Consider the following 27,927-nt stretch of genomic DNA (forward strand, 5'->3'; position numbering starts at 1 on the left):
ATTATCTCCGCGCGATCATCATCCCGAAAACTAATTCGTATTTTTTACTACGAAACCGAAAACTCATAAATCAAAACTCGCGCTCGCCGGGGTCCGGGCCTCGGATTTTTGGCTCCCTTAAAAAAGTTGCGCGGGAGACCGGTGGGGTTGGAAGGGGACGCGGGAGGGAGGGTGGTCGCCGTGTGTGCGCCGCGCGCGTGTAGACAATGGACGCGCGTCCATTTAAGGGATTCGAATGGACGCAATTTTCTATGGAACTTTGTAATTATGGGTAGTTTGTTGGCGCGAGTTGGCCCGACCGAAAGCTGTACTAGCTCTACGAGCACCTCTTTGTTGCGCCGGTTGACCATAAAAATTTTCGAATTAAATTAAAAACAGCGCGCACACGTAATGCGCGCGGCGCCGCTCGACTCGGCCAATGCTCGCCCGCCAACACGCGCGCGACGTTGAGACACCGCTTCGGAAATCGCGGGAAAAGCATCGGCGATACATGCACGTACACACACTCAACGCATACACGTGCATGCCGGTCTATTCTATGGACGCCGATAAAACTTTAATCGCCGTCAACGAGCGCGCGGTTCAATTATTTAGCCCGCTACGCTCGCTACGAACGTCGTGCCACGTTTTTACGCACACACGCACTTGCGACACCGGCCGAGAATAACGTTTGGAAATTAACGGACATTAACGGCGATGCCGCCAATCATCGGGCATCGCACGCCGTATCGTTTTCCGTTTGAATCTACTCTCGGCGGGATTATAAATTGCTCGGAAACGAGTAATGGCACCGATACTTGCATGATACTTGGACACTCGATATTACATGCCGATGCATTATTTCTTGCTTGCGTTATCGGCCACTTTATGAACGAAGCGATTATAGTCGATGCCCGGAAAAGGTCCGACAATCTATTATCTTCCGTTCTACAAAAGGAAGACCGAACAAATGCGAAAGAAAAGGAACGTTGTTTAATTCCAGACAATCTCGTGCAGGCTTCAGAATCGCTCGGGTTTTCCGGAGGTGCAGCGCAAGATCTACGACCACGAGCGAATGCTTTGCCATCGCTGACACCGTTTTTCATTATCCCGGAAGTAGACGGTACACGGGTTGATACCCGCGGCCCAATTACGGGCCGTGCCGTCTTTGTGCCGGCTATAACTGAAATAAACGTAATTACCGGCGGGAAGGAGGAGCGGGAACGACGCCGAGGGAGAAACGGAGGGTCTTTTAAAGGGTCGCTCTTATTTTCTTTCCTTATTCTTTGACACACCGGACGGGCGCATCAAGAACGTGTCGCGTCCGCGCTGCGAAAATTGGATAACGACGTTATCCGACTGGTGAATCGCCGGTGAACTCGATGCGATATCACGCGACGGCATCATCAAATTACCACCGAAAAAATGAGAGACGTGTCATCATTCGACACGTATTTATACATTGTTACACTTTGTGAATCCTCGCTCTCAACGTGAGAGAGAGGGAGAGAGAGGGACCGATCGATCCCGACAGGCATTCCTGCACGACCGACCACCGAGATTTATACCTTGTAATGAGAAATCATTAGCCGCGAGGTATATTAGATAATCTCGGTAATTGCCAAAAATTGGCTGGTTGTTTCCGAATCGCGAGTGAGCGAGTGAGAGCTCGCCGATCGTACGAGAGAGTGCCTTTCGGTATACCTGTCGGCCCGGATTTAGATGGGTACCCATAGCCCGGGGCTCGCCGATTTTCGGGCTTTCATCTTGACGGGTCTGAGAGAAAAAAAAGGCAGGAGACGAAGAAGAGGCGATTCCGAATTAAACAAAATTGGAATTAAACAAAATTGGCATCGAAGAAACCTAATCCGCGCGATCGAGTAGACGAGAGCCAATCGGGATAGCGCGCGTCTGCTTCGGCAGAGCGATCGCATTCGGGAATCCGCTTGCAGAGGCAAACCAAATTGTTTTCGATACTCCGGAATGGCGGAAGAATTTGAAGAGAAAATAAAAAGAAATCCACATCTTGCTTCTTCATTTCCGATAGAATTTGGATGTTAATGTTGTAAGTGGTGCGCGAATGCGGGTTTTCGTTTGAAAAGATCGTGACAAATAGCGACGAGAGAACCTATTCGCTCGCCCGACACGCCTGCACGCCGCGGAACGATCAAACAATGGGATCATGGGGAACAGGCAGATATTAAAAAAGAAACGGACGTGCCCTCCGTGCACCTAGCAACATGTGTATCCACCTTCGTTCGTTTCCCCGGGGGCGAAGCACGGCGTCAAAATCAATCACGTCGGATGACGTCCCGATGGCGGTGTCGAGAAACGCATAACGCATCCCGTCGATACAAAAGAAGAGGAAGGGAAAGCCCAGAATCTTCCGCATCGGAAAAACGATTCGATCACGCGGCCCTTTTTCTCTTTTTCTTACGTGAACCGACCGCATCGACGATATTACATTGCAATTTTCGACGTCGCCTCGGCGGAACGAAGGTGCGCCGTAATTCATTAGAAGGGTTGAACTGGCGTTCATTCGCGAAAATCGGGGAGATTAAAAGAGAATACAGCAGGGGGACGGGAGGCGCGGGAGAGGAAGGAAATGATTGGATGCGACCACTCAAATCGGAAGAACGCAGCAACAGCAACAACAGCAACAGCCGCGGCAACATCAGCAACGAACGCTCAAAATTAAAGCCGCGTCCGATAATATCGCCGCGGCGGAATCTGCATATCATACTAGGCGTTCCCAATCAAGTAATTAACAAAAAACCGCGGTGAACGCGCCATTAATCATCCCACTCGGAGCCGCTACTCGGAAACGGGCGCGTACCGAGGTATCAGATTAGCTAACCCTTTCGAATCCGAAGCGCGGTCGTCGAAAAGATGAAGTAACCCCGCTAATTTCCGAGTGAGAGCCCCTCTCGAGCCTCCCCCGCGCTCCTCGACCTCATCCTCGAGATATCCGCGGTACGCGCAAATTGCCGTATTCGCGTTAATTCGCGCAATAGAATTCGCTTGGAATTTTTTAGGGGGGTGGAACGCCAATGAAGTTCGCCAAAGAAAGTGCCGAGGGCACGAGCTTCTATATGCGTATACACGATGCATCGCCGCGGTGGAAATTGAAACAAAGCATCCACGGTCCGCATGTGCCGGAATAAATGCTGTCGACTTTCGAGGATGTCTGTCGCATGCCGTTGCATAAGTTCCGTGCAAATCGCACTCGCACGGCACTCTCGCCGCCTCGCGGTCTCCAGGTGGTCTCTTTCTCTTTCTCTCTCTGTCTTTTCAGCCGTACCGGTCTTCTTTAATTTCGTCGTCCCTCCTTGTCGTCGTCGCTCACACCCCCCCGGGACCGTCGGCGCCGCCGGAAGGTCGATATCTCTTTATTACGTCCACACACGAGCATTCGGAGATCATTGCGCGCTGCAACGTCCAATTATTCCAATGCAAGCCGAGTTCAAAGAGGTTAATTCCCGGGGCTAATGTATTCACCCCTTTTTACTTGAACCCACGCAGATTTCGTATGTATTGCCAATTTTGCATTTATACTCCCGCCTGTCCATGAATAAATTCATCCCCCGGTTTCGCTTTCAATCGCCTTGCCTTGCCGGCTTGCCGCTTTCTTCTGCTCTTTCTCTCTCTCTTCTCGGGTATTTTTCTAATTTTACCATTCTGAAGGCAACAGTGATCGACAATTTTCTAATTTTCTACAATTCCAAGGTCGCTTCCGGTCTCAAGAAAAATTCCTCAGAGCAGTAGCGAAGCGCTTCGCGACACACCGTTATCGGATGATTCAATACATTAATCCTCGATGCTTATGACTGCTCGCTGTTAATTGCTTTCGAGATTTCCGTCGAGTAGCAGCGGGGTGAGGGGACCGGGACAGAACAGAACGCGACCGGGTGCGACGAGGAGGACGAATGCGTATCAATCAGAGCGGTGTCTTGTCCACGCAACGCTCCAACCCCCATGCGCATGAAAACACCCCCAAAACGCTCCCGCGCTCTCCAGGGCCACAGGGCTCACACTCCTTGTCAACTTGGCATCCCCCCCTCCCTCCCTCACGACCGAATCGGATACACGACTTGGAGGACAGAGGTGCGTGTGCCATTTATCACCGGCGGGGAAAAAGTGCGCGTCATCTCTCGCCCGTACCGAAACCCGGATGACTTCGTGAGACGCCTGTCAACAATATCGCTTCCCTTCCCGCTGACGAAAAAGCGGTCGCACCGATTTCACGACGAAGCGAGACCAGCGCGCACCCCCTTCGGCAAGAATGAGGATCCCTCTGCGACTCTTGTTTAGGTAAGATCAATGGACGACGACGATAGCTCTGCTGCAGGAATTCCCATTTTCGCAAGGCAGAGATTACACACGTTAGAATGTACAACGTGAGAATAAATGTTATTATATTCATCCTTGAAAAAATTATTATAATCTCGCGACGGGTGCGTTGCACTGCATTATTTTATGCAGCACGATATTGAAGATCGCGGAAAGTTCGTCGCGTCTTCGTGGCGATCCACTCCCTCGCGGACAAATAGTTCAAGACTTATTATGCTATAAGAAAGAGGCTCGCCTCTCGATATCGGTTGGCAGATATCAACCTGTCGAAACTCCACCGCGGAAACTTAGTCAATCTGCCGCTCCCGACCCATCCTTATTCTGCCCCAATCGACCCTTAAAGCTTCGGCAACGAGCGCCCCACTGGGTGGTAGTCGGTAGGGCGTCCTCCCGAAGGTAGCAGATCGTATTTCGAAAACTCTCTCCCGCTCGCCGAGGAGACAAGAACTCGAGAAACAAAGAGGATGAGAGCGGGAGGGTAGCCCGACCGCGCGAACGAGAGGGAGGCGTTCGAGTTCGCTCGCAAAGTGTCAAAAGCTTCGCGAGCGAGTGGGGCGAGTGAAAGCGAGGGCTGAAGGAGATCCTTACCTGAGAATTCAACATTGTGTTAAAAGAAAAAAATACATCCAGAAATTAAATAATGAGAATGTAACAGGGAAGGATTCAATATCTTCTCGCAAATCAGGAAATTGCAAGCGATAACAAATGCAGACGTATTTTACAGAGCGCATTATCGAATGTACTCAATACTTCCGCGCCCTTCTGATCCTCAGGATCCTATTAATTAATCGAGTCTTCCTTTGCACGTCGATCGCCAGGTAGATGATCCTTTCTCGGGATCGAAGTTCTCGACGGGGGCGGAATAACACGCAGGCGGAAATTGCGAGAACGTAGTTGGGGGTATCGCGGCGCCCCGGGCAGCGAGAAGGCGCATACCTGTGTGTAAACCCGGGGTACCACGGCATAGTTCATCCGAGACGCATTTTTCGCGCCTCTAACCCCGTGGCACTTGACCTCGAGGGTGCGACGGACGCGCGGGAAGCGGCAGAGATGCGGGTCGGACCACTACGAAAGGATGCCTTCCGGGACTCAAAGACATTCTCGTCTTGGGGACCGCGAAGTTTCAACCCCGATGACGACGGCGGAATCTCTGACCGCACGATATCCCGGAGGCGCGCTGGCTGGCTGGCTGACTCGCTCGCTCGCTCGCCACCAACATCCCCGCATTGTCGGGCACTTCCGTCGCCGCAGATTCGGGAATATGGCCCGCGGCCGCGCCGCGGTGCGCCCAGGAAGTATTTTATTAGCGGCCTAATGGATCGGAAAAAAGGCAACGAGAGCGGCGGTGGAGGCCGCGCGGCGGACACGCCGGCCGAAACGCGCGCGCGAGACGCGCGCGTGGAACTTTCAGCCCGCGCGTAATAATTGATTTGCATAATTATGTATGTGCATAATTATGAATTTAAAGCGTCCCGCGCGCGGGCACGGTGGTGCATCGTACCTGATACGCTTTGCCGGTAATAGTAATAAGTTTGTACCGGACTTGCCGCCGAGCCGGGCCGGGCCGAGCCGAGCCGCCGCCACCACTGGCTGCCGGCTTGGCCTCTGCTGTGCCCGTCCATGACGCTCACTGTGCACCGCGCGTTTATCGATCGTATAATATAACGCATTTACGGCGTATCGAAATATAATACCGCGCTCATCGGCAACTCGAAACATTTAGCGGGGCCCGAGTAACTCTGAGAGCTTCGAGAGGTCCGAGAGCCGCCGCTGCATCTCTCTCTCTCCCCCTTTTGGCTATATGTTACATGCGTATGTAAGGCTGCACGATGCATTAAACGATGCGCTACCGAGCCCGTATTTACGGGCGCCGCTATGGATAACGAACACGAGGCGCGTCTTGGACGCGATATCCGCGCCTTTATATTTGCCGATCGTCTTTTAAGCGTAATTACGGGGCGATTAGCGTAGCGAACATGCGCGCACGTGGCCCGGCGAAATTGCCCTTTCAATTATCGGGAGGCGTCTCTCAGAACTTGGTAGCAACTTAAAAAGTGGATATTCTTTTAATCGCGAATCGTATTCATTACTGACTCGTGGAAGCGTCTGCTCTTTAGCCGTGTTCAGCGGGAAAACAGTGTTGCTTTCGTGGGATTGGAAGAATCAAACGCGAGATAAACGAAGAGGCGAGCGATAGATTCGGCGAAATGGAAACCGGGAGAAAAGCACCGGCGGATAACTCTTCGGAGCGAGGGAGAGGTGGAGAGAGAAAAGAAGAACGACGGTGAGAACGGGGGAGAAAGAGCCGTAAAGACGGAGTTATGGCTTTTCGCGAGATTCGCCCGCCTCCGCCCCTAATAATGGATAAAACGATCATAAATTCGACGGGGGAGCTCCACGGCCTCTTTAGGAAATATTAATTAAAATGTAATTGTTCCGTACGCGGAGAGTCTCGGAGTGCGGCTAGGGTTACGAGGCTGTCTTCCCCCTTAGATCTTTCTCGTCGCAGCATCCTCTTTGTTTTCGTATTCGATAACTCACCCGCGCGTCTTGCGCCCTTTCCAGTCAGCCGTGGTCGCTACGTGAGGATCGCCAATCCGGATGCTGACAATGCCCGCCAGCGAGATCTCGCGCGATAAACATCAGTAAAATGCGCGAATCGTTGTGCGAGTTTCTGAATTTATCCTCGAAATCTAACTCATTCAAGCTTTATTTTTGTCTTTTAATCATCGTAATTCAATCGTCAATCAAGTGACGATCCGTCCCGTGCATCGTAATGGTAACAATGATAACGATGATGATGATGATGATGATGATGGTGTAAGCTCTCGTGGCGCATCGAGAGCTGCGAAACGAGATCGATCGAGCGCGCTACCGACGACCAACATTTCCGTCGTTGATTAACGCGTTAACGCCGACGACGGCGTGAACCCGCAAAAGGGAGCAACGCGCCCCTTTGCGCCGCGGCGCGGCGCGGCGCGTCGCGCTAGTTCCCGCGCGGGGGATGATGCGCTATCGGCTCGAAAGTAATTCCGCACACGGTGCACGATATTCCCGAAAACCCGTGTTTTCGGCATATCGCGCCCCCCCGGTCGTCCCCCCGGTCGTCCCCCGGACTCCCCCGGGCCGAGAGCTTACCGAGAGCGCGCCGTAGTCTCTCTGTGAAGTCCGTCGGGTCTAGGCGGGCACATCAAAGAGAGGGCAAACAAACGTTGGGGGGTGAGGTGAGTAAGGGTCCTACCGATGCGATGCAATTCGGACATGGGACACAAAGTGATGACGTCACCAACCGGCCGAAAGCCCTGTACGTCGTCGGCCATTGTATGCTCAGTCACTGGTTTACAAGTTCATTGCACACTATCACTTTATACCGACACACCGGCCCGGTCGGCGACGCCCCGCGGTCCCCCTTCCTCCCTCCCGCCCCCCGTTCCCGCGGCTCTCCGCATACCGGCACGGTGCTCCTGTCTGGGAAGCTGACTATCCGCCGTTCTGCCTTGTTCGCTCACCCCCATCCCGGTGTTTGAAAGAGCCGATAAGATCGGCTATCGCGCGAAAAATCCGGATTTTCAATCGAACACGGAGAGTCGATGAGGATCTCGGCTCTTAGCACGGCCCCTCGGGTGTGCAATGGAAGGAGCGACTTGATGATGTCTTTATATGATAATTATAATGTTGTGAGAGTGGCACTTTGCAGGTTCATGCGACAGATATCGTAATTAGACACTGCGAAAATATGTCCGTTAATTTAAGAGATAAATATGGAAACGATATTAAACTCACGAGAAATATTTTCTTCAGGCAGAGGCTATGGTGATGATTTTTACGTGATAATGGCAGGCACAAAGTAAGACAGATACAAAACTTACCTTAAGAAAGACAAAGAGAGAAGAAGAGAAGGAAGGGCGAGGGAACTGTAGTACCTCGAGCGTGCAAGGCGTCGGCTCGGTAGCCGGTAGTCGAATTCACGCCATTTTGAAAGGGAGATCGTTGATCGCTCAGTCGGAAGTCTGTCGTGGTGGGCCACAGCTGCCACGGAACTCTCATATCCGACAATCGATCTCGGCGCGTGCTGGACTCGCCATTTTGAAGGGGGGTTCGTTCCCCGACGCCATTTTCTCTCTTTACGCACGAATATCGGTCTCGGTCACGAATAGCGGCTGCGGCGGCCCCAACGAAGTCGGCGATCGGCACGCACCTCCCCATGGCTCCGCCAGAAATAATCGTTCTCCATAATGAGAACTGCTTCCGAGCGGCCGCACCTCCGAGCGTGCCCCCCTCCGAACCGCGAGCTCGATAATGCAGCCGCATAGTCTGAAAAACACCCCCGAAAAATCGTCAGTGCGTCCACCAAATGTGTCCTCTGGAATGTTAATTTTCGAACATAAAAAAAATTTTAATGACTCGCATGTAATCGTCAGGAACTGACGAAAGCATCGTACATGCGTGACATTTAGTGGAAACTAATCATCCCCCGCTAACTACTTTATCACCGTGAGCATTCTTCAATGAAGACGCGAATCACGGAGAACGCACGGGCGATTATTCGACGGGGTAGGCATCGAGGATAAAAGTTTCTACTGCGAGGCCGGATTCAAAATTCGATCTCGCGGCCGATCAGCATGTATCAGAGACTTTCCGCAACGGTACGAGTAACGACTTAACGTGAGTTTGACGCCGATATTGCGAAATTCGTCGATCGCCGCGTCGCTGGTTGTACACGGCGCCCAGGGGGTGAAACAGGGGGGAGGGATGATGGAATGACGAGGGATATAAGGGGAGAGAACGAGAGAGAACGAGAGATCGAGGGAGAGGAAGAGCAAAGAGAGACAGAGCGAATGACAGAGGGTGCAGGGAGGAAGGGGGCGGCGAAGGGGGGGGGGAGAGTGGACAACGCCGAGCCGAGCGTACCACCCAATTACACTGCAGTTCAAACACATGCAAATCCGGAGAATAAGCTTTATTTGTTGTGCAAATTAGCCGCATATTGGCGCACCGAACGAACGGGTTTTGTTACCACCAGAGTGAGAGACGGAGGAGGCGAGAGAGGGTGAGATCCGGGAGGTGTGAGCGCGTGGGGCTAGCCGGAGGGAGGAAGGAGGCAGGGAAAGAGAGAGAGAAAGAGAGACAGTATCGTGGGTCAATTGCTTATTTTGAGTCGGGCCGGTGGTGTGCCCACCGTCCTGTAAATACCGCATACTGCCGCGCATACCGCCAATACTCGCGGCATACACACGCATATATTTATATATGTATGCATACGGAAACACGATCGAAAAATTGCGATAACGATAGCGAGGACCAATTTCTGCCGCCAAATTGCGCCGTGGACGGAGGGTGAACCCGATCGGAACAAGGTGATTTGCAATACAGAGGGATCCGAGTAAATCGGCACCGAGTGCTGCGCATCGTTTACATCTAATGCGATGTAAATTGCGCGAGCGATGCCGGTACTCGGTGCGGTTCCCGCGGTCAGTCGATTGATAATCTCAGGAGAACGCCGAGAGAATCGTCCCTTACGTACGTGGAACTCACCCGAAGAATTGGCCGGTAATCGAAATCGATAAAAATATAGACTCGTCTGCCCCCGCGGATGAGAGAGATGCGCTCGGGGGCTCTTCGCCATGACTGACGAGGGGGTCTCGAGGGCTCGATCTATCCTTGAGGGAAGAGAAAACCAGGGCGAGAGGATGAGGAACTCCGCGATAGCCCCTGACCCACGGCTATCCTTCACGGGCATCGAACTCGCGCGCATCCCGCGGGATCTCTTAGTCAAGACGCGGGTATTCTCATATTTCGAGCCCGCCAAGACGAAATACTCGCCACGTCTCGTCAAGCGTGTTTATGAACGGGAGGAGTAGTGAATGTTGCGAAATATGGCTTCAGCTGAAACGTATGCCGTGTGAATCATGTAGAATATATTAGAATAGCTAGAAAGTTCCTTTAAATTAAAAATCCATTGCCGATCACGAATTTTTTATCTTTTTCAGCGCAAAGAGATTCCTATCGCAACTTCTGAACGGACGGCTGCTTCGAGGATACAATCGCTTTATGGTTATCCCGTCAACGAAATTTCCTCGATGGAATCCTCGATAAAGAGATTTCAGTAGCATTTCGGTGGTAAAAAGCGCCCCGGCCGTGCGACTGCGACGAATGTCGACAGTCATCGTTCGAATTAAAAACTGCGACCCTCGTCGACTTTTGTCCTTTATCACTCCGCCGGCCCACCCGTCCTTGCGACGCAACGTATAAAATCAAAATAGAGCCACGAGCGCTTCGCGTTTTAACGATTCCCGGTCGTTTATCCAGTGACTTGCAGTCTATTGTTATCCCCGTTTTCCCGTTCTGCTCTGCCATTCCGCGTCGCCATTCTCCGCTTCTCCCTCTCGCGCGCGCGCGCCTCCACCCCCGCTCCCTTGGTTCCTTTTTTTTTAAATCCGCGCCGATTCCGTCCGTGCCGGGTTGAATTTGAATCGACGGCAAAACCGTGGAGTCACCAGAGTTTCATATGTTAGCCGCCGGCACGCGGCGATGGAAGGGTGTGCGCCCTTTCTCAACCCCGCAACGAGACCCGTCCGGCGCAGGAGCGCGCGACTCGCGCCGACGAACGCTTTTTCCGACCCACTTCTCATGGCAAGATGCTCCCGTCATCCCCCATCACGCGCGCGACCAGCATCATCGGCTGAAGAAACGGATAATCGAATAATAAACGGCTTTAATTTCTTTTTTATTATTATTTGTTCTTTGTTATTATTTGATGACAGCCATCTGATCTGCGCCCGTGCGATATTTTACAATCGATACATCGATTTTAAAAATTAATTGCAAACTCGATTAATTTCTGTAATTGATTTCGCTGTACTCTGCATTTAAATAAAGATCAACAAAAACGAGTTTCTTCTTCTCTTTTTCCCTCGAACAGAATCCGACGAAGCGTTTACGCTTTCTTAGCGAACGTTCGATCTGCAATTTTAATATGGGGATGACGTATACACTGGCCGCGTCGACTATTACTTTGTACAGCATCGTAACGTCAAAAAATAGTGCAAATTGCGCTGTAACGAGCGTAACGAGCGACAGACGAGGACAATGAGAGAGCTGCGCGATGCTACGTAAGTACAAGTTGAGCGGACGATTGCAACGAACCGTTGATTTACCGTTCGTGCAAAGAACAACGTGCAACCGGCTGATAGCTGGCGGCTAGTACTGTGCAAGTCGTAGAAATTCCGCTGCGTTTCCCGCTATTTCCATAAATCACGTTACCGTGACAGCAAGATTGCAACATACTTGTCGCCGCGACGATGCACTTCGCGACGGTGCGCCCGCTCGCGGCATCCTATATTCCGCCAGAGCAATGGGAACAATAAAGCAACGGTGACGTAATAACCGGTCACTGGATCGCGAATAATCGCTGGCTAAACGGCACCGCCGGGACGTAATCGCGCGATTGCGCAAATTTGCAAACCGCAAACTGCACAGTATTGAAGCAGATCTCGACTCCGATAATCGCATTCGATAATTATGGAAAGTTTGGAGATAAAATTTGGATCCATCGACCACCCGAGAAGGCCCTTTTACGCTTTATTCGCGAGACAAGGGCTCCCTCCCCCTGCTCCCGCAATTCATGATATAAATATCGTCAAGGAGATAGAACGGCTCGCGGACCGTGGCGCTCGGAGGGTAGTTTCTTTGGCGACGGGAAAGACGAAGGTAAGGGTGCGCGGGAGCGAGCGCAGGCGTCACGGGAAAAGAGGCCAGTGAGTCGAGGATACCGTGGCGACACGTTCGCTTCAATCAATATGCAAATATGACTGACACTAATTATACGGAAGCTCCGCGCCCCCTTTGATGTCGCTCGGCTGACTGCAGCACTCACTCGTCTACGAGGAACGAGCGGCGAGTACGAGAGTCCTTAGTCCGCTCGGTCGTTCCGCGGTACCGCTACCAGGACCAGGGGAAAGTGAACTCGTAACGAGTTACTCCGAACTACGAATAAATCAACCCGCCACGAGTTCGCTTTCATTACGTTCACGCAGCCCGCCAGCGTCCGAGCAGCGGACGACACGATGCCAGTTTAACTATCGGCTTTGCTTCTAATCGAGCCCCCGCCGCAGCCTGCTCGACAATTGCGTTTTTATCGTCAGGAGCGCCAGAGAGAGTTCGCGGAAAATGCAGTCGAAATGATCCGGCGCGCGATAGAGATTTGATATTTGCGATCTGCCTGCGTGGAAAGTGTGCCATTTGTTTAATGCAAGCAAATTTATGGCTTGCCGCTATCGCGGAGCCGTCGCGACGACGAGTAAATTACGTAATAAGCGGGTTGATGTACTTATATCTTTGGTGGAAAATCGCGAGGTGATGTGTTTTCCATGGCGGTCCGGCCGGTTGCGAGTAAATATAGTTCACCGCATAATATACACCGAGGGTGTATAGGTATATCGGTTAGATACACTCGGCGGTGCGTCAACGCGCGAAATAATACCGCTTTATATGCATACGCGATTTGACGCGTAAAGCCATGATTTTTCCACGGGGGTTGCCCTTCCCCCCAAGCGCGCATATGCGCGCGAGCGAGAAGGAAGAGACGAGAGGAGCGAGTGAGACCAGGCGCAGAGGGTGGCGACGGTGGAGGTGGGCGCGTTACTACTTTACGGTTATTACACCGGAGGGCTAAAGCTCTCTTCGAAAGCCGCCATTCTTCGACTCGCCTTGGAAATCTAATCGTATTGCTGACGAGGCGCACGTCGTCGTCGTCGTCGAGCGACACCACGCGCGCCAGAACGCATAATCGCGACGGTATTTACATTTGAGAGACTCGCTTGCAAGGAATTTCAGGATTAAAATCGTCACGGATAAAAAATTGATAAATTATAGTATAACACACGGTGATCGATATTTCTCGCATCATCCGTGGAAGAAAAAAATCCGCGATGGAAGCTAAGTATCCTTAAACTGCCGGTCGACGTAGACAAAAGGACGATTCCGGCGCGCTTGATAAATGCGATCGTCGAATGCAGCAGCAGCGGGGTGGCACAATGCGCGCGCGCGTGCACGGGAGGAAGTTGTCAGGATGCGCTCCAAACGCTTCCCGAGAAGTTCCGCGAACTCGACGCGGACCCACGTCAAGGCATCCAGGGAGGAGACGGGGACCTTAATCTTGGTAGCCTTAGACGAGGAAACGCGCGCACGCACACACGGCCAAAGGGTTGGGATGCACGTGCAGGGTGCCGACACTAGCCCGTGGCACGACACAATCCACCGGCGTTCCACCCCCATCCTCCTTCCATCCGCCCCCTTCTTATCTCGGAGGGGCCGAGTTTCCTCGGACAGTTTGCCAGCGCTAATGAGCTGGCAAGATAATTAGCATTATGTTAATGCGTGACGCGTGGGGCGGCCGTACCGCCGCTGGCCCCCAATGGGGTAACCTAACGTTACCCGGGTAAGAACTTCCGGTCCGACCCCTCCGCCCCGCCGTCCCATCCGCGAACTACTCTAACGGTGTTTGTGCCTTATGTTTGGACTATCGCAAGTTCTAGGCAACATCTAGGCAGCTCCCCCATCGTGCCATCCAGCAACCCCCTCGTCTCCTATCCCTCATTGCGAACACTGGTGGTTTCGGAGGGCTACGAATCTAAGGGGAAAGCTTGGGTTACCGGATGAGGATGCAAGTTTATGAATCTACGGACGTTTCCTGATTCGTCGTGACGTTCAAGTTCTGTCGAAACAATCGCTGAGATCCACCGCTCGTCTTCCCTTCTTGCTTGCCTCCTCGCAACGATTACGTAATCTCAAATTGACAAAAGATGCCTGTGTAAATCATGAGACGTGCTGCACGCAGATGACACAAGGCATTTTAAAGATCTCGATTGTTCAAGTCGCGGGGATTACGATCAGAGGGTGGTTCTCGTTTCGGAGAATCGTCCGCGTATGCTTCAAGGGCGAGTGTCCGTCTCGACTTTTCAAGAAATGAAGTACACTCCACGAGAGCACCCTCGCCGGTATCTAGAGTAAACGTCCGGGATCTCGCGGGATCGGGAGTGCCGGCCGCGCGGTAGATACGCGCCCGGTCTGACATTGGGAAGGTTAATGTCCAAAGGGCTGGTCATTCAGGGTTATATTTACCGTACGATAGGATCGCCGAGATAGGATTGTGCGCCTGGCCATCTCGTCCTGCGCACTTGTATACCTGCGATAACGGCCGGCCGCCGCTCCGTCGCCATGTTTGTCCGGTCTATATTTCATGCGACTACTTGCCGGTGACCCGGGCCGCAATTCACCAACAAAATAATACGATACGGTGCAAGGGACGCGAATTGCGTTACGCCCCGTGGATAAACCGGCCGGCCGATTTAAAGCCGTTTTATTGTTGCGTGACGTTCGACGTCGACGCGGTCGACGCGAACCACGTACACGTTCTCGGCCCTCCTGTGTTGAAAATACCGTGCATAATTTGCAAAAATCGCTCGAATCCCCTCGAAGCATCAATTTTCATCCTGCGCCTCCCGATAAAACCGCCACGAAGAAGCGACAGGTAAGTCGGTCGGCGGCTTACGCCGCTCTCTTGACTTTCAGAAAGGTTCAAGTGCGTCAATTAACGCGCACAGCCCTCTGCCAGAGTTTCAGCTTCCGAATCACTGGATACACCATCGTTGTCATCGTGTTCGTCGATAGGAAGGAACGTGCGATCATCGATCAGGCCGCATTCGATAACGGTTTAAGCAAAGCGGCTATGTACGTATACGTATATACGTAAAGCTATGCGTGGAGCTACCGCCGCGTCCTAACTGGCCCGGGCTAATTAATTAATCATGCGCCTTCCCTCCCCTTTCTCCTCGCTCTCTTCCTCAGTTCAACCCTTGGGCAGCTTATCCGGAGGCCTCGTCGGGCCAAGTTTACCGCCAAGTTGTGTATCTTCGGTATTGTTAGCAACGGCTCGGAGGTGTCGAATGTCCCGTCCAGGCGACGCCCCCCTTCTTCTTCTTCTGCCTCGTTCTTCGTCTCTTCAGGTTTTTCCACCCTCCTGCCCCTTCTCGAGTCCTCGCTCTGCTGGTTCCGCCACCCACTTGTCGGTCGCCTTCGCTCCTTACGTAGTGGTGCTTCACGGCTTGACTCGGTGGCACTCATTATCTTGATTAATTGACCAATGGACCTCTCCTCCCCCTCTATCTCACCCCACGATCACTAGTCCCGCCACCCCCGCCGAGGACGCGGCCCTCTCTCTTCCGCTCTATTTTTCTTATATCATCTATCAAGTGTTTTCGTCTATTTTCCCGCGACGTTTCCGATAATGACCATGAGAGACGTATCGCGTTTCTCTCGGCCTTCTGAAAATTAAATTGTCCCCCCACGTGACGTGCCGGAATCTAATGGATTAATATGTACGCGTGCGAAGTTTTGGGCACCTCGCGTTTCTAGTCACGATATCGATTCCACTCTCTCGACGACGACGAGTCTTTGCTGTCCGCATTTCAACGAGGGTGAAGAGATCGATGATGAATATCGCGGGGAGGCAAGCGACAACTCGTTACCCCCCCCCCTCCGCGCGGGATCGTTATTTTATTATTAACGTTTTCACTAACGCTAGACAAAAGCGCGGGAAAACTTGGATCGCGTCCCTTCTTGTTCTTCTTCTTCTTCTGCTTCAGCATCCTCCCGGCTTATGTCCCTTCTCCCCCTGCAGGTCTCCTCACGCGGATGATTCAGCCCCCGCGCCGGTCGGTCGCGGCAACAAAGAGGCAGCCAGGTATCGGACGAGTCTTAATTTAAAGTTAAAATTAATTTCTCTCTCCCATGGCGCGCGCTGGCCGCGCGGTAAGAAACGGGGTTTTGCGTTTGCCGGCCTATCCTCTGACTCACGCGATTCCCATTCCCTTTAGCGATACGCGAAATCAGTTGTCCGATAAGGGCTCCCGTGCATGATAAAATAAATTGCAAAATTTATTACAAAGATCTAACGTAAGTGCGCCCCTCGCGCGCATTATCTCGCTTAAACGAAGAAGATCAATTTTGTCTTAACGATCAATCTTTTTGCAAAACGTGATACAGTCGCGATAATAAATGAATAAATAAATCGCGCGTCAAAAAGAGATGCCTGATTAAAAGAAATCCTTGATTAACGCGCCGCGATGTATCTCGAAAATATTTACGTCCACAATCCGAGGGAGAGAAAATAAGCTAGAGAGAGAGAAAGAAAATAAGCTAGAGAGAGAGAGAGAGAGAGAGGCTCAAATTAAGAGACTCAAAGGAACTCGACATAATTAAATCGCGATAATGACGCAAAGAATATAGCCGGGCTACAGACTCTCTCCTCCCTTCTGTTCGTGGGCCAACAAACCCTTCGGCCGTTCGCCTCCGCTCTGGTTCGTTGATTATTTCGCCGAGTGCTTTGATATTCAAGAAACCAGGAGCCCCGCAAGTTTCTATAATTATCGAGAGCGTCTTTAAGGTGTCTTTTTCCCGCTCAACGCCCCCGTGCCCCTCGTAAACGGCATCTATTTTGCTGTCCCATGCCCCGACAAACTCGAGTAATTACTCGGCTACTTATTTCGATGCAACGGATGAGTACATAGCTTGTATATCAACGACGTTAATTTATCGCATCGCGACGAGTAATTTTTTACGACATCGAAATTTATGTCGACAGACGTCTGTATTAATAATTTCATAAGAGTGCCAATAATCTACTCTCAAATCTCAGTTTTCATTTATTACACGGCTACGTGGAGATAATGAAAGGGCATGATTGGAGAGGGACAATTTCGAAATCGTCTACTGGGCGAAAACGAGTGCCACCCAATCCGATCCGGAGGAGCAGTCGATCGCTAAACGCTCGTACGTGAGGCACGTAAGCGAGTTCCGACGAAAGGGAACAAGCGGGAAAACTCGCTCGCGAGAGAAAGTACAAAACCCCATGCATACAAATGGTATGCTAACAAGCTACATTTGTCTACGGTGGTGTGTAACCCCGTCGTTAGTGAGCGCGCGCATACCAGAGCGCGGCGCGGTATTGGTGGAGGCGACCGCACCACCCCCGCGAGCTGTGACGCGGCAACCCCTCGGATCCTTTCCTGTCGGTAAGCAGATTTATAGATCGATTATAGACTTCGCTTATGATTGGAACCATTTGCATGATGTAGGCGGTATATACAGTCGGCGCTCTCCCGACTGCAACCCCCGCAACGTCCCCCTTCGACCCGCTCGTTTTGTCTCTTCTCCCGGTTGCCCCCTCGACCTCTATCGCTCTCCTGCCGCTCCATGCCGCGCTCTTCAGCCACCATGAATCATCCGTGCCAACTGCTCTCTTATGGCTTCACGCGATAAACGTTTGATGCGCGGTGAGCGATGCGTGTAACACGGCTGTTTGCATACTCTTCGTTTCGAGCTCGCCTCCTTATTCCGCGAAACGTCAGCTCGCATTGACGGGAGCATCCTTCGTGCCTTTGCCTGCATCCGGTCCTCTCGCTTCGCCTCTCCCCGAGCCACGTCAGGATCCCCGTGATCCTTAACCGTCGTATTGATAGGGATATGCAAATTCGTCCCACGGAATAAATCGGTTGCATTCTCACGCCTTTTCCTCGGCACGAATTAAAATCCTCGGGTCACTCTCGACCGCATGCGAGATGATGCGTTCCGCCGTGGAGCGGAGAGCAGAGTCGCTGTAAACTTTTAATAGTTAAGACGTTAAGGGACGCTTCTGCCCTCCGCGTTTTACGGTCGACTCGAGGGATACGTGAGGTGCCTCGATTATATCTTCGCTGTACCTAGCTTTCCAAGCTCGATACATATTTGTAACTTAACTTTTATACCTTCATTTGCAAATATTCTTTTGTCATGTTTTTAGTTTTGTTCCTTTGTGCATATAAATTTTATTTCTGTGTACGACGATAAGTCGTTAAACACTTCGTTCTCATGTCGCCACTACGAATGGACTTTCGCGCAATAATCCGAGCAAGTAACTCGCGTAAATCTTTTATATGCGGAATGCCCGTGAGCCAAGTGGATTAAATCGCACGAACGAGAATTTATAATCATTCGCGGAGTCTGCGAGTGGCATTCGTCGGGCAAACTCACAAGAAGAGGGCTGATATCGGTAGGGAGCGAGCGACGACGACGAGAAAGACGAAACCCCGTCTCGGGGTCCCTCACTCGTGATTGATTAACTACTTTTTTTTCCTTCTGCTCTCCACCCCGACCACGGTGACGACGACGACGACGACGATGAGAAACGTAATTATAATTTTTATTCATTACCAGCGCAGCGGCGACGTCGACTCCGATGGACGGAGATCGCTACGTTTGATTTCCCATTTAGGGGCACTCGCTTGCGGTTTTGAGATACGATTCTTTCCGGTGCTTCGCGGTAATCAATATTCATTTAGAGGCGGCGGAGGGTGCCTCTGTAAGGGATTAACTGTCTATGGAACGCGCTAATCAGCGCGATTTCGCGTGTTCTTTCTCTTAAATTCACTCATTCCGATGCGAAGCTAAAGAAATCGCGGAGCGGAAGATCGATGGGGTCGGGCGGAATAAGGAGCGGAATAAATTTCGCATAAAGAAGAAATGGAATAAATCATCGTTATAATTCTACATTGAAATTATGGATTATCTTTCCTTTGCTAGCATACATTTTGATCGAGCAACGTCGGGTAATTAAATTCCACAGTAGCTCAATTTTCGAGGCGATCGTTAATAAGTGTGAACTGATGAAGTAACTAGCATCGACGCGGAGAAACATTAGACGACGATATTATCCTTTCCATCTGGCCTGCCATTGATCACCTTTCGTTTCGCTCTTTCCTCCTTTTTCCTCGTCATTTCTTATCTCCCGCAGCTCTTCACTCGACACGGCATCCATTCATCTTGTAATTAGTTCCGATCATCTTGCTCCCTTACATCACACGCGCGCTTCGCGAACTCCGTGCTCGAGCGGAGATGCGAGGAACCGCGCGAGGATCGCACGTCGGCGACTAGCCTCTCCATTTGCGGAAACGCATCCCGATTGTTTGCTTCCCGTCGAATCGATCTCTCGACGGATCCCTCGATAAAGCGCACTGCGGCGTTCGACACCGTAAAATTCGTGAACAATAATCTAAATCGCTTTTCTGCGTCGAGGCGTGGCGGCGTCACGGGGTGACGTGCCGCCGGCAACGATTCGCCAACGACGATGATTCCGGCCGACACGAGCAATAACTTCAAACCGAATCGAACCCCCGAGACATCCGGGAGTGGCTTATTTGCATACCGACCTGAAAATCCCGCACCCTCTGCCATTCGAAGTCACCCACTCGACATAAGGTGGCCCCCGCGTGCCACTCTCACACGCACACGCACACGTACACGCGCTTGCGACACGTGTACGACACGCATACCGTGCTCTCGTCGCTCGCCCTCCTCGCTCCGATCGTTTAGCACTTTGGCGTAATTTTTTCCACCCCTCCTTTCCCCGGTATTTGCATAGCCGCGAGAGAAACCCCCATCGTAGGAAAAGAAGCCGAGGGCGCCGCAGATAAAAATCGATGTCGTCTAATCGAACCAAAACACTCGGCTCTCATTATTTTTATATTCCGGGCCGACCCTCATCCTCCTGTGGTGGAGGCGAAGGTATCGAATCCGACGTAAGAGCTGATTCCACTCGAGGAAACACGCCGGCGAATCATCGCGAGAGTGCATTGAAAATAATCCGTCCGCGGCAAAAGTAAATTTCTAGCGGGGCAAAAATCAATTTTACAGTAGAAAGACACTAATCTACAGAACGAGCATTCACTCATCTTTAATTCACTGACAGAATAGGGCGGAAAAACATACATGGTACACGGAAGATGTACTCCCGCGTGGTCTCTCTCGCTCGCGATTCGCACGTCACGGTTCGCGGCAAGATAAATACCGCGCCGGCGAACAGAGCGGAAATATCTCTCTCGCTAAGAAGAGGCGCGAAGAGGAGGATGGCGTAACCGCGTGTAAGTCACGGTAATGCGAGGTCCATCCTGTTTCACGGGGCCGTAAGAGCCCCCGCTCCACCCGGTGCGCGGAAGAAGGTTCTCGCCCGGTATCGATGGGATATCCCCGGGGCTCCCGTGGTTTACTGCGGGCATTACTTCGAGGATAACACCCTGGAATAAAAACCTTTATGACCTTACTTCACTTTCCATCCATTTTATTTCCCTCGCCCGCGCGCGGGCGCGCCGACGTCCATTTCGTACGTATATAATAACGGTGGTACCGCAACCGCGAGTACGCCGTGCCGCCGTCTATCCTCCCTCTCCGGCCACGTCTCTTTTTGCGAAATAATTTACGGCGGGCAGGGCGAATTATGGGACACGATCGTTTCGACTCCCCGATTTCCATTTACGGGTCCGAGAATTGCGCGGCGAATTCCGCCACGGACTTTTTTCCCGCCCGCAACGAATCTCCCGATTTACGTTATTCTCAGCACCTAAATGACACGCTGACAGGTTTGTTTCAATGGAGTACGGATCGGCTTGTATGGTCATATTTTACGAGTGCGGAGAGTGAGGACAAGAACGCAGTTTTGTGTTTCTTTTTTTTTTAGAAAAAAGGAAAAAGAAAGTAATCATTTGTTTTCGAAATGTGAGATAATTAATTTTTCATCCGATATAGCAATCCTCCGTTAGAAACAGCAAAAGGAAATTCAAGGGTGCATGGAAGTCTTTCTATCGTTGTACGTGGAGGCATCTCGAGAGGAATGGCGCAAGGCAGGCAAATGAGGCTCGGTCGATACGCAATGAAATAAACCTGGAGCCCTTATTACAACTTCGTTATTACAACTTTGTAACGAAGATATTGCACATACATGTTGCGTAATCATAGCGTAACATTTTTTGTGTTAGTTGAGGATGAAAATTTTTGACTGTATAAAAATAAAAAACTCTGTGAAATACTAAATTTTCTATTAAAATAAAACTTTTTTCATAGTGTCTAAATGAAAGAGAACAAATAAATTTGCATTTTACAACATCCATTCCTAATGTTTATAGACTTTTTTTCTTCTAATTAAGAGATTGCAGTTTCTCAAAGGGAGCTATCTTTTCTGAAAAATATCACTCGTGCACAGTCGACTCTGGAAAAATCCGAGAACGAGTCCGAATTCTCTGAGCGACTGCGAGAGGCGTTTCTTTGTATGTGCGAGCATCGCATGCTCCTTCTCTCTCTCTCCTTCTCTCTCGAGTAATAATATACACGCCGGTTGGCGACGGAGTGTCTTTAAAAAATGAAGCCGCACACGGCGCGGGTTCAGACCCGAGTCCAAGGGTGTTTGCACCCCAGGGTACGAGCTAAACTCACGGAGAGGACGCGGAAATCCGAGGAGGAAGAAATAGCGTGCACGTGCTGGTAAAGGTGTGGAGAACCGGGAAGATCGGCGGCTGAGAGGGTGGAGGGTGGTCGGCGACGGCGGACTGCCCGATGGTGCAAAGGCAGACGCCTTCCCCGGTTTCATTAACCCCACGCATTCATAATCTCGAGTGTGTTGGACGTGCGAATATAGATTGAGATGGGAATGAGACCGTTTTTGTCCCGGCGGAATATTTGAGGCGTGCGAGGCGCCGACCGAGAGACTCCGCTCAAAGGGGAGGCTCTGAAAGAGGAGGCGAGAGGGCTAGCGCTGTCTCTGTCTATCTCTCACGCTGTTTGGCGGGTAAATAGACAGTCGATTGGAGGGACGAGAACGACACCCTCTTCACCATCCTCATACGCTCCTCTCCGAAAACGAATTCGCGAGATTCGTCGCGAGAGGTTGCCGCTTTTCGGCCCCGTCGAGTGTCGACGAGAAGACGCGCTCTCGAGCGCCTATCCGACGATCTAAGCGAATTCTCCCGGATTGGATATGCACCTAATCGGCGGAGTACGGACTCCTGAGGGTCCTCGACCTTCAGATCGCGAGATAAAGCCGATCCTCGGGGACACTGGCCACCTTGTCTCGTACATTGACTGGAGTTCTTGGTCCTTCGGCACGAATCTATCGAATTTAATAATAATCTGAATGATTCGTCTGATTACTTGTTATATGTAACGACGGGAATTAGGAATATCAAAGTGTCGCGTCGCAAGCTGGACGTTGAAGAATTGCTGATTATGTGAAAGGGATGAAAAAGAGCGACGTGACGAGACAGACCGAAATTCTCGGCAACTGGAGCACAAAGTTCACGACACGTCGGTCGTCTGCCGTGAAGGAATCACGTATACATTGACGAAAAGTCTGAAAGAAGCAAGATGTAGGGTAGAAAAATTTAGACCAAGAGAAAGAAAGGGGTGGGAAATAAAAAACGAGATTCCAGACACTGTACCCAAGTTACTTGGAAAAAGTGCAGAAAAAATCACGAGAAAAAGGTACGGAGAGAAGGCGAGATGGTGGACGTGCGACAAGAACAACGCGATACTGCTGCTCTCCGTCTCTATCTTCTCCTCAACTTGCTAGTTGCATTTGCCATTGGATGGCTCACGCTCGCGATACGAGAGGCGGACACGTCGGCGGGCGACGGAGGGTGGTCGTCGACGGGGGGTACGGCGGAAGTGAGGCAGAAAAGGTACGATGAAACGGCTGGTTGACAGAGAGAGCGAGCTAGCCAGCCGGGCAGAAGGGGCGGCAGTCGAGCGACGTCGCCGACGACGACGACGGCGACGACGACGGTAGGCAACGCCGGTGGTTGCCGCGAGAGGACCGACGCCACTTGGAGTAGCACCGAGAAAGCGAACGGAATGGAAAGCGGCACGAGAGAGAGAAAGCGGGTGGAGGACGGGGTTGGAGATGGCGGAAGCGGGAATCCCGCCGAGGAACGACGTGGGAGGAGGAGAGAGAGGGATGAGGGACAGAGAGAAAGAGAGAGAGCGAGAGTAAAAGGAGAGAGCGGCGCGCATACGGCGAGAGCGAGGCCAGAGAGGGAAGGAGAAGAGAGTGCGAGAAAGAGGGAGGGGGTGGAAGAGGGTAAGAGAGGGACCTCGGCTTGGGGTGTGCTCTGTGTGTAGCCCGGTCGATTCAGCCCCGGGCACTCGACTCCAAGCTACCTCTATCTGCTGTATTCCCTCTATTCTCTCTCTCTCCGCAAGCATCGCCACGGTGTTACCTACCGACCCGGCCTCCGCCGTCCTCCCTCTTCCTCCCTGGAGGTCCACCCTGCTGCTGCTGCTTCTCTGCTGCTGCTGCTGCTGCGGTCGTGACACTAGGTCCCGATACAACTTCCCAACGACCCAACGCTATTCCACCGTACGTTCGTCGTACGCGCGCCGCTATATCGGCGCCAGCAATTCCTCCCGGCTCTCGCAACCACGAACGGAGTTAGCGAGGTCGGGGGCTAACGAGTTAAGAATTCACTTTTGCGTTCGCTATCGCGTCAAAACTGGCCCCTTCGCCGGCCGCAATCTCGACAAGGGGGTTTAATCAGTCGGCTCTCCCTTCCCATCCTCGATCGCCTCCTTCGTTCGGGAAGACTGGTCTCCCCGAGTTTACGATTGGCTTAAGAAAGATCCAAGTACTGTGGAAAGATAACTCGAGATACCGTCTTGGGCTATTAATCAAACGCAAAAAACAAGGCTTCCCGAAACAATTTTTCTTACCTGTCTGTCGACTGCCAACTTATGACAGCAGATAGCAAAAATCATTTCTCTACCTACCAATTCGTCTTCAACTACCCTCCAAGTTTCGAGGTATTTTGGAAGGGTGACAAAACTCAACTCCTTCCGCACGCGGGTCGCCATCTTGAACGATTCGACGATTTCCGGCGGAGAGTCGCGGGTTCCCCCCAGGGTGTAAGAACGTACCCTTAGTCCTAGACTTTCTCTCTCTCTCTCTCCCTCTCTTTCTAGGTAAACGAGCAATGGCAGTCGCCGTAGTCAGGCGGGACCAGAGAGACCCCGTGTGTCTCCCCGCGGAAGAGAGAGAAACGGAAGAGAGAGGGCGGTTCTCCAGGCGGGGGCGTTCGACGACGGCCGTGTTATTTGTACGCAGACGTAAAGCAGCCACCTGGAGCCACCACCGTGGCGCGCATTGGTTTCTACGTCTGTGCCGTTTGTCTGTACGTCTGTTGACGTCAGCCGGCAGGCTCCACCCAAGGTGGTGATGGGCCCCCTCGCTGCCGCTTCCGCTTCGCGAAGCCACCTACCTACCTAGCTCGGCCTCGTTGTTGAGCGCGAGGTCGAAGAGAGGGTGGTCGTCGTAGTCGTAGTCGCAGTCGCGGGGGCGCTTGCGCGAATTCGCCCGGATCGTTTATTTGTATCTGTCATTGCCGGCTGAGGTGGAGTAGAGGGAGAATGCCTCTCTTCTCGGAGGAGGATTCTCCCACCCTCCCTCTTCCTCCCTCCCGGCGCCACTTGCTTTCTTTTCGCGTCTTTCTCCGCGTGTCCCTTTTGCCTCCCCTGGTTTCTCTCCCCTCTCGTCGTCCTCGTCGCCACCGACGCCATCGCATCGCGAAAAATTCGCGGGTACCGATCGGCTCGAGACACGCCAACTTATTGAGCGCCGGCTAATTCGATTTGCCGCGATTTTCGCGCATCAACTTTTTATCGGACGGCAAGGGGGTAGATGCGAGGATAGAATCGGAAGACGTCGTGCGAACCGTGCCACCGGTTCGTATTACCTCGTAATGCTCTTTGCGTCGTAACGTGGCGAGTAACTAGGTCGATAACCGGAAGCACGCAATTTGCAATGCAGATTGCGAGGCGCGCGGCCAAAAACGGAGATGTCTTCGAGCGCTCGGACCTTGTCCCTTCGGTTAGTGCCGGCTCCTAACTCTCCGCGGTGTTTCCAGCTTCAACGGCAAATTTATTTCTCGTCTTTCGCGTTAAAGTGCCGGGCAGCGGAGAGCGCGGGCTTGTCCGGCGATCCTGCCTGCGGTCCAGACTAAAGGGTTTTAACCCGCACCCTCACCCTCTCTCGCGCCGACCTCCACCGCCTCTCTTTATGTCGTAACCCAGCCGCCTCGACCGTGTCGTCGTCTTGACGGTGGTCGATGCTCGGAAATTTAAAAAAAGATTCCGTAAATAAGCGCAAATAGGAGAGACTCGCCGCGACTTTGAAACTCGTTTAAAACGCCTCTACGGCGCAAAGGGAACGCGTTATTAATTTCTTCCGAATATAGCGATCTCGAGGAAAGCTGGCGTCACACCGGCAACGAAGAAAAATGAAAAACAAAAATTTCTAGAGAGCGGGAACGGTGGAGAAGAAAAACTTCACGAGTGAAAAATAATCGCGCGCTTTTCGGCGCGACTGATCCCTGTCGTGTGAAAATATTTTCGCGAAGAATAACGTGAAAGTAGAATCGGCTTCGGCTTGTTTCGGCTTGATGCGACGGCCGTTTCACCCCTACGACCTGGCCGGGCGCTTTGATGGAAGCAATTAGCTCGTTTTTAACGACGCGTCGTACGAGCGCCCCGCGGTTATGGGAGCGCGAGTAAAATGTCAACGCCAAACGGCTTGGCTCGGCTCGGCTCGGCGCGGCTGCTTGTTCACTCGCTCGCTCACTCGCTCGCACCCCGAGAGGCGTGCACAGGTATTACGGTAACCTTGACTTATAAAAATAAGCGGACCGTCGCGTCGATTGGCCGTAACGGACGTTTTAATTGCACCGAGAGGAGACAACCCCCGTTGGCTGCGCCATTAAAGAACGCGCGTCCGCCACCACGTATAACTTCGATAATTTAATAACGATTATCTGTGATGCGGCAGCGCCGCCGTAATTCGATTAAATCGTCGCCTCCACCCGAGTGTCAATGCGCAACGTCCTATCGACTGCTTGCACCGCAAGCGTGTCTCGACCATCGTGCGCCGGTGGTCCGTTCAGGCTTCGGGGACGCGTACTCGTCACACGTAGTTGTAACCGAAATTCAATTCCAGCTAGAACACGCTAAATCTGTCTCGGCTCGGAACCTATTATCTGCAATAAAACACGAAAATTCGCGTAGACAGGGAGAAAGGATACATTCGTTGTCGGGACCATTAAGGGAGAAGGAGCGCATGAAATTGCGCGGAGCATCGCGAGAAAAGTTGCATCCTGATTCTTGAATAAAGAGATTCAGATTAAACAATACGTGGGAGAACAAAAGAGGGTATTGCTGGATTTTTTTATTTTTTCTCGTTTACCACAACCAGGCGAAGATGTATTCAACTTGCGAGAGAAGCTGCAAGAGGAGCTGCGCGCGCGCGCGCGCTCGAGTTTTCTCCGCCGCGCAAGAAAAACGAAATTTCTTTCTCGACGCTCCAGTCGGAGCACTCTCCGAAAGAGGCGAGGTAAAAAGTGACCGCTCTCCGCGAGGGAAATATCGTGCTTCGTGCCGAGCTTTTTCCCCGTTCCACTTCCTCCGACCTTCCACACACCGGAGCTTCTCGTCCCTCTCGCTGCCAACCCATCCGCCACCGTCCCTCCCGACCATCCCTGGCCACTACGGTCCCTCTGCCTCTCTTCCTCTCTACTGTCGGTCTCTGTCCGTCTCCCTCTTTCTATCTCTCCGCCGCGTCCCTCTCCGCCGCGTTTCACGAGGCACAGCATCTGCCGGTAGTAACAAAAAAATCCTCCAACCACCCTCGACGTTCCTCGGGTGGCCTTAGCTTCGCGCTTCGTGCTTCTGGGGTGGGTTCCCTCTCCGTGAGAGTGGGAAGAGAGCCTCGTAGAGAGAACGCCTGAGCGGCGCGAGAGAACGAGAGAGCGAGAATAGCGTCGGGCTATAGAAGGGCGGGCGAAAGGGAGAAAGAGGAACAAGATATATCGGGTGTAAGGCGAACAGAGGGAGAGGAGGCGAAACAGAAAGACGCAACGGCGGACGGGAGATGAGGAAGGTCGGTCGGAGGTTCGCGGTGGGAAAGGCAGTGAGGGAGTGCGCCGAGGGTGGCACGAACGGCGGGAGAGACGGGGAGGGAAGGATCGGCGGGAGGGAGGACACGGAGGGTTTAAGTGCCGCCGAGTGTCTACCTCCTTGTGGGATCGAACCCAGGACTCTCCGACTCTGTCTGCGTCTCTTTCTCGGATCGAAGCGAAGCTTCGTCCCTCGACCTCCTCCGTGCTTTCTCCGTCTCCCTCTCGCTCCCTCTCTCTCTCCGTCTCTGCCGGAGCTCCCTCTCTTTCTCCCTTTCCCTTTGTCTCTCTCTATCTCTCTTTCTGTTTCTCGCTCTATCTTTCTCTCCGCTGGAGCTACATAGCTCGAAGCCGCGCGCGTATATATACGCGGGGGTGTACGTACGAACTGTGCGCGTTTGCCGGCAAAGAGGGTGGGAGAAATCCCTCTTTCCCTCACGGGCGCACAGGCACGGTCGTTGCCGGAGGAAAGAGAACGGACACGCAGACAGACGTGGAGACGACGAGAGATCCCGCTGCGAAATTCGCCGTCTCTTTCCGCCGGGATTTATCCGTCCCTCTCCGGTCTCTTTCTCTATCTCCTCTCTCTCTCTTTCTCTCTCTCTGCGTCGCTCCCGCGGCCGTACCACTACGCCTCCGCTCGCGTATATACGTACGTGCCACGCGGGGCGTAACCTACCCCCTGGAAAACCACACAGCGCCAGCGACAGTCGGCATTTCGCCGTGCCATTGGCCCCAGACGACACTCGGAAACCCAATGGAAAGCGCAAATACGACGCCGACTTCCGGTCCGTGGAAA

General features: G+C 52.3%; 1 protein-coding gene across 1 annotated transcript in view; it reads left to right on the forward strand.

Annotated features, from left to right (window-relative positions):
• The window catches only part of LOC105287640 (dachshund homolog 2), a 216,263-nt gene extending 205,041 nt beyond the window's left edge, over positions 1 to 11,222 (forward strand). The window contains exon 13 of the mRNA XM_020034369.2: positions 10,320 to 11,222. Coding sequence (XP_019889928.2) covers positions 10,320 to 10,348 — 29 coding nt within the window. The 3' untranslated portion in view covers positions 10,349 to 11,222. The remainder of the gene's footprint in view (positions 1 to 10,319) is intronic.
• Positions 11,223 to 27,927: the final 16,705 nt, after the last annotated feature.

This window comes from Ooceraea biroi, chromosome 5 (genome assembly GCF_003672135.1).
Source record: "Ooceraea biroi isolate clonal line C1 chromosome 5, Obir_v5.4, whole genome shotgun sequence".
NCBI classification, from domain to species: Eukaryota; Metazoa; Arthropoda; class Insecta; order Hymenoptera; family Formicidae; genus Ooceraea; species Ooceraea biroi.